The sequence below is a fragment of the Nansenia antarctica genome, assembly GCF_963989245.1.
Source record: "Nansenia antarctica genome assembly, chromosome: 12".
In the NCBI taxonomy this organism is placed as follows: domain Eukaryota; kingdom Metazoa; phylum Chordata; class Actinopteri; order Argentiniformes; family Microstomatidae; genus Nansenia; species Nansenia antarctica.
The window spans coordinates 3,860,630-3,867,399 of record NC_137682.1 but is presented as its reverse complement, the minus strand read 5'-3'; the positions used below and the strand labels follow the sequence as shown (position 1 = coordinate 3,867,399).

The following is a 6,770-nucleotide window of genomic DNA, read 5'->3' as shown; positions in this document are numbered from 1 at the left end:
TGAATATCCTTCATTTTAAAAATTTGTGCCTTCAGCACTGGTAGTTCATTGACATTTCAGCATAAAAAAGTATGCCTCTAAAGTATTGATATAATACTTTTTCATTTAGAAAATATCTATTCATACTAAGTATATTACATGGAGTCACATGAAATAGAAAAATATTTAATATCACCAGTGATGACAACCTGAACGAGTGGAAATATTGCTATGGTAACCACCATTTTCCTTTGACATCAACGATCCCCCTTCCTCTTATTGGCTGCTATGACCATTCTGATGCGGAGTTGGCGAATCAGCAGGCTTTGAGTCCAGATGGGGGGTTGCGGTGGGTGGGTGGGTCCAATGTATTATTATTGTCAAATGGCTGTGTCCCAGAATACAGTGGTCTGAGTGGGGTAGGGGGGAGGCCGGATCTTCTTGGCCTCGTTGTTGCTCTTCCCCCCCCAGCTCTCCTGTTTGCACCGGGTCTTGTCTGGGGATGGCTGCTGTCTGGAGCGGGTCATGTCTGGGGACGGCTGCTGTCTGGAGCGGGTCATGTCTGGGGACGGCTGCTGTCTGGAGCGGATCTCTATGCAGAGGGTGCGCTTCCTCTCGATCATCTCCAGCATGGTGCTGTCCCCACACATCCATGGCATCTGGGGCATCTGAGAGGGGGACAACATGAGAGGAGCATTGAGGACAAGTTGTCATGGTCACCTACCTGTCATATGAAGGGTTAGGGTTGTGTTGGTGTCAATACAGCTGTGTACCGAAAATCATCATTCAATACAAAACGACACATGGGGGAGAAAATGAAGGCTGCTACCATTATGGGTCAGAAGAAAGTGGATGGAGGTTTGTGACGTGTGCATACACACACACCGATACACACTGGCAGACTCTAGGGGGGGCAGGGGGGGGCGACTGCCCCTCCTGGTGCCCCCACGGTTGAAAAACGTCTCTCTTATGTGCCCTTTTGAGTGGCGAAAATGTGAGGACGTGCCCTATTGGTGCCCCTCCAATGGTCTAAATTTGACCATGTGCCCCCACAGTTGAAAAACATCACACTAAAGTGCCCTTTTGAGTGGCAAAATTAGAGGATGTGCCCTATTGGCTGCCCTTCCAATGGTCTAAACTTGACCATGTGCACTGATGGGGTCTCATGTTGTGCAGTAGGTGCCCTTTTTTTCTTTTCACCCCCCCTGCCCTTCAAACAGCCTGAGTCCACCACTGCCGATACACACATACCTTGGTTGGCGGTGTCTCCGGCGCCTGCCTTTGCGGAGTCCCAATGGGAGAGGGTGTGTGTGGTGTGGAGGGGGAGCGGCTGTACTTAGGGGCTGCTTTCAGCTCTACAAAGAGGGAGACAAAAATGTACAATACTTACATGTCGTGACGTTAGAATTATACGGTTCTATCTCCATTTTTGTCAAAATGTATTTTTTTACATAATCTGATCCATTAGGTGTTTATTAATGCCTGTGTGGTGTTATTTTTAAAATGTTGACATTTTTGAGTTAGTAATTCATAAAATACTAAGGTTCCATCTCACAAAACGTAATGGAATGTAACAACTTTGACGCTCAATATCTCTGAACTGCCCTAAACGGAGATAGAACCTTATCATTCTAAGCTCACGATGTCATAATTCAGCACATAGGTCAAAATAAAACCAAACTGTTCAAATCCAGGCCTATCCAGGTGCATGTTGTGCCCATTGTAATTATCCATGCGCTATTAGATCGCTTGAAGTCTGAATGGTTTGCCTCTCTATTCCACACCAGCCACGGTCATCGTTTTCTATTGACTGATTAAAACTTATCATGCAATACTTTTTAAATATAATTCAAACGCACTAACTACATTTAAGAATACAGTACATTTATCTCAGTAAACTGCAAGTAACGTGTATGATGAGGACAGTCTGTCTGGTGTTTTAGAGCTTATATAATGGACCATGGATGCTGCCTGCCATAAACATGCATCATTTGCAAAAAAATAAAATAAAAAAATAAAGGTTTAGAAGAAGGTTTTTCCTTCTATCAATGGCCCCGGGCCTGAGCTGGATTACTCTTCCTGCTACGACTGGTGGATTGATGATTCACTTGCTTAGTAGTCAAATGTATTGATTGTAAGTCGCTTTGGAATAAGGCGTCTGCTAAATGCCAAACATTTAAATGTAAAAGTAAAATCCTCACCAGTGTTGCCCAGTGTTCCCAACACCATTGGCGGACTGCCAGAAGGCCTTCCTTGGTGCCGTGTTAGTGTGGCTGTCGATGACTGTTGATGACCCGATACGGCATTCCTCTCCTGTGCTTTTGATTGCTCGATGCTATAACTACCTCTGTCTTTGCTACCCCGCCTAGCTTCAACTCCATTGGTGCTCTTGTCCTTCCTGTCACGTCGGGGGGGCTGATCTAAGCCATTGCCTCCTCTGTCCTTGCTGTCACGCCTGGATTCGATGCCATTTCTGGCCAACTCCTTGGCCAACTCCTTGTCGTGTCTAGGTGAAGGCTCCACACTACCGTTGTAGCTTCGGTCTTTACCTTCATATCTAGATTCCATACCATAGTTCCTGTCCCTGTCTTTGCTATTGCGTCTGCACTCAAGGCCGTTTCTGAAATCTTTGCTGCTATCTTGCCTTGGTAGCAGCTCTGGCGGCTGGTCCATTCTTTCTTTGCTGTCATGTCTAGAGTCCGTACCGTTTCGGACTCTGTCTTTACTATCTTGGCGGGGTAAAAGTTCTGGCGGGTGACCGATTCTTTCTTTGCTATCGTATCTACTAGACTCCACGCCATTCCTGACCGTGTCTTTACTGTCTTGTCTTAGTAAAGGCAACTCAATTCCGTTACCGAGTCTGTCTTTGCTGTCGCGTCGTGGCATCAGTTCGACACTGTTGCAGCCTCTGTCCTTGCTGTCTCTTCTCATAGGCAGGGGCTCCACACTGTTGCAGCCTCTGTCTTTGGAGTCCCGTCTCACAGGAAGGGGCTCGACGCTGTTACAGCCCCTGTCTCTGCTGTCCCGTCGAACAGGCAGCGGTTCGACGCTGCTGCAGCCCCGGTCTTTGCTGTTGCGCTTGTTGGGCAGTGGCTCCACACTGTTGCATCCTTTGTCCTTGGTCTCCCGTCTGTGAGAAGAAGACTCTTTGTGGTGGCCGCTCCGCTCCTTACTCTCTCGTTTGGACTCCTTGTCCTTGTGACTGTGGCGCTCCTTGCCCTCGCGCTTGGACTCGCCATGGGACTTGCTCTTGGACTCACTCGCTGTAAGAGAAGACAATCATATTAAATATGAGGGTCCTTTATGTTCCATCAGTTTAGTCAATGGTATCCATTGTTTTGGAATATAAGGAGCCCCCCTGGGGTCACATGGTAGAAAAAAAATATTTGATGTGTGAATCCGTTCCCTCTGTTTAGTAATTCGTTCCCTCGGTTTAGTAATTTGTTAAGGTTAGGGTTAGGCCCTACGAGCCAGAACGATCGCAAGGATTAGGGTTAGGGTTAGAATCCTTGCGATCGTTCTGGCTCGTAGGGCCTAACCCTAACCCTAACAAATTACTAAACCGAGGGAACGAATTACTAAATCGAGGGAACGGATTCACACAAACACATTTTTTTCTACCATGTGACCCCAGGGGGGCTCCGTAGTTTTGGAATAGATTCACTAGTAAAAAAAAAAAAAAAGGATGAGAAGCTAATGCTATTTTGTGCAAAAGCACTTTAACAACCACCATATGTCCACTGGGGGGCGCTCACTCACCATGAGAGCTATTACTACCATTGAGGCTAGTGCGGCTTCATTATGACATCATGTCAAAAATGCCCTTATGAGTGGCGAAGATGAGAGGACGTGCCCTATTGGTGCCCCTCCAATGGTCTAAACTTGACCATGTGCCCCCACAGTTGAAAAACGTTGCACTAAAGTGCCCTTTTGAGTGGCAAAATTAGGAGCCCTATTGGCTGCCCTTCCAATGGTCTAAACTTGACCATGTGCACTGATGGGGTCCCATGTTGTGCAGTAGGTGCCCTTTTTTTCTTTTCGTCCCCCCTGCCCTTCAAACAGCCTGAGTCCGCCACTGGTCCTTTATGTTCCATCAGTTAGTCAATGGTATCCATTGATTTGGAATAGGAAGAATTTAAAAAAGATTTTTTTTTTGAAAAAGGATGAGAAGCTAATGCTATTTTTGTGCAAAAGCACTTTACAACCACCATATGGCCACTGGGGGGCGCTCACTCACCATGAGAGCTATTACTACCATTGGGGCAAGTGGGATTATTCTGCCTGAGTTACCAGGAGTCAGTGTTGCGGCTTCATCATGACATCATTATATATGTCGTCATGGAGATATTCAATATCCAATATCTACACAGTGGGTAAATAGGTCATGCTAGCTGTGTCTCTCTATTGTCTCTGGGTGGAAAAAACCTCTAACCTCTTAACCTGTTAACAACCTCTACTTATAGCAAGAAGGAGGATGTATATTTGTGACCAATCACAGATCAACACACAGTCAACCTGTCAGTATCTGAGTTTCATGAGGTTGGACACAGGAAACCCTGTCAACCTTACAACGCAGCCGTTCTCTAGATAGCGTAAACATATCCAAATTGTGGCCAAAATATAAATCTAGTAGCCTACCAGTCAAACGTTTGGACACACCTTCCAATTCCATGGTTTTTCTTTCTTAATTCTTCTTATTTTCTACATTGTAGATGAATACTGAAGACATCAAAACTATGAAAGAACACTTATGGAATTATGTAGTAAACAAAAAAGTGTTAAACAAACCAGAATATGTTTTAGATTTTAGATTCTTCAAAGTAGCCCCCTTTTGCTTTTTTTGTGGTTTTCTCCCGCGTATTCTAGAGAAGAGAATGCTGGGAGGTGTTTCACAGTTTCCTTTTCCACTGACACACACACACACACACACACACACAGACACAGACACACACACACACACACACACACACACACACACACACACACACACACACACACACACACACACACACACACACACACACACACACACACACACACCAAGGTGATTGACAGAATGCCAAGAGTGTGAAAACTCTCATCAAAGCTAAAGGTGGCTACTTTGAAGAATCAAAAATACAAAACATATTCTGGTTTGTTTAACACTTTTTTGTTTACTACATAATTCCATATGTGTTCTTTCAGTATTAATTTACAATGTAGAAAATAAGAAAAATTAAGAAAACCATTGAGAATGAGAAGGTGTGTCCAAACTTTTGACTGGTACTGTATATATACATGGCAATGCCAATATAGTAAGATGTAAATGCCAATCAGAAATGCCAATGCCAATGCCAATCAGAAATGGTATGGAACCATTGAGAGAATATTCTTGGAACGTTGTGATCACAAGACATCATATCAACTATCACAGATTGTGGCTCTCGCTGTCTCGCTGCTGATTGGTGAGGTTAGGGGCAACCTGATTGGTTGAATAGGCATGTTTCTCTACTTGCTGACTGGGCAAAAGGCGGAATATAGGCCTAGCTCTCTGATCAGGTGCAAGAGCCTTGACTGTCTCCCAAGAGCCCATTGCACCTGATGATCAGTGTGAAGCCGGCATGGCCTGCTCTGTGATTGGTTCATCTCCCCATAGAGAGGGAATCTGCAAATAAGAGAGGCTCCTTCCTCTGTTGCTATGTTGGGGTTGCTTGGGAGTTAAGTGCAGATTGACGCGTGCACAGTCCTTTGATCTTATAGATGGGTTCAGATGTACTCAACCAGGCGGAATCTCCCCCATGGAGTTGGTTTCTATGGCAGGCAGGTCTCTCTCCAAAACCATCTCCAGTGTTTATTTGATACATCAAAAAACTTGTATGCCTATAATCTAAACAGTCAATATTTAGACATTAATTGCTGTTTTAAGCAATGCAATATAGGCATTTTTAACCAGTCATCATAGATCTTCAGGGAAAAATAATGACGTAATTATGCATTGAAATAAAACATGAATTAATTATTGAAACATTGCTTGTAGGATGGTAGACATACAATACATATAACACAGATTTTAAAGTTCTATCATTATGTCCCAGACATTCTTGGAACATTTCGCTAAATGTTTCTAGAATTTTGCACTTGCACTGGGGTACGTGTACTAACCCTGTGTTTAAACACGGTGCCTATATTTAAAAGTCATGTTAGTAAAAGTAGTGGTAGCTTAATGCCATTCCGAGGTTTGAGAGTCCTGACGGCCGCTTTCGTCCCTAATCCTGGCAGATTAAATCATATGATCTGTATCAGTCCCACATTTGGTGCCCCTAGATTAAACAAGCTCACAGAGGCAATGCTGCTTTCAACCACAACACCCACCAATAAACCTGCATGCTTTCTGTGTCCGCATAGCATCTCCTAATTTTGCTGGATGCCTAACCATCTGAAAGTAGCGTTACTTTAACACTGCACTGATGCAGGCACTAACAACTCACTTCTCTTTTGCCTGAATCTTAATTCTCAAATTCATCATTTACCACAATGTGTCAGTGTTGCACTGGGTTGACCATTGTTAGACGTCTGATACTGTTAGGGGCTGATGCTGTAAACCTGGACGCCTGGCGTGATGATATTCTCCTGTTACTGCTGCCAACTATTTTGGGACTCCTCTACCTCTCTGGTGCTGTTAGACACTCTCTGACCATATTAACTAATAGATTTATTTATTTATTTCTGAGTGGGGCAGTCCCACTCATATTTTCATTTTATTGACAGATACAGTAGAGATTGAGACAGGAAGGATGGGTGAGAGAGAGAGG

At 44.3% G+C, this 6,770-nt stretch overlaps 1 protein-coding gene across 1 annotated transcript in view; it reads right to left on the bottom strand.

Annotated features, from left to right (window-relative positions):
* Positions 1–359: 359 nt before the first annotated feature.
* Positions 360–6,770, bottom strand: part of nyap2b (neuronal tyrosine-phosphorylated phosphoinositide-3-kinase adaptor 2b) — a gene marked incomplete at both ends in the record, with an annotated part of 19,717 nt that continues 13,306 nt past the window's right edge. Inside the window, 3 exons of the mRNA XM_080543167.1 lie at positions 360–647; positions 1,231–1,334; positions 2,325–3,242. Coding sequence (XP_080399293.1) covers positions 360–647; positions 1,231–1,334; positions 2,325–3,242 — 1,310 coding nt within the window. The remainder of the gene's footprint in view (positions 648–1,230; positions 1,335–2,324; positions 3,243–6,770) is intronic.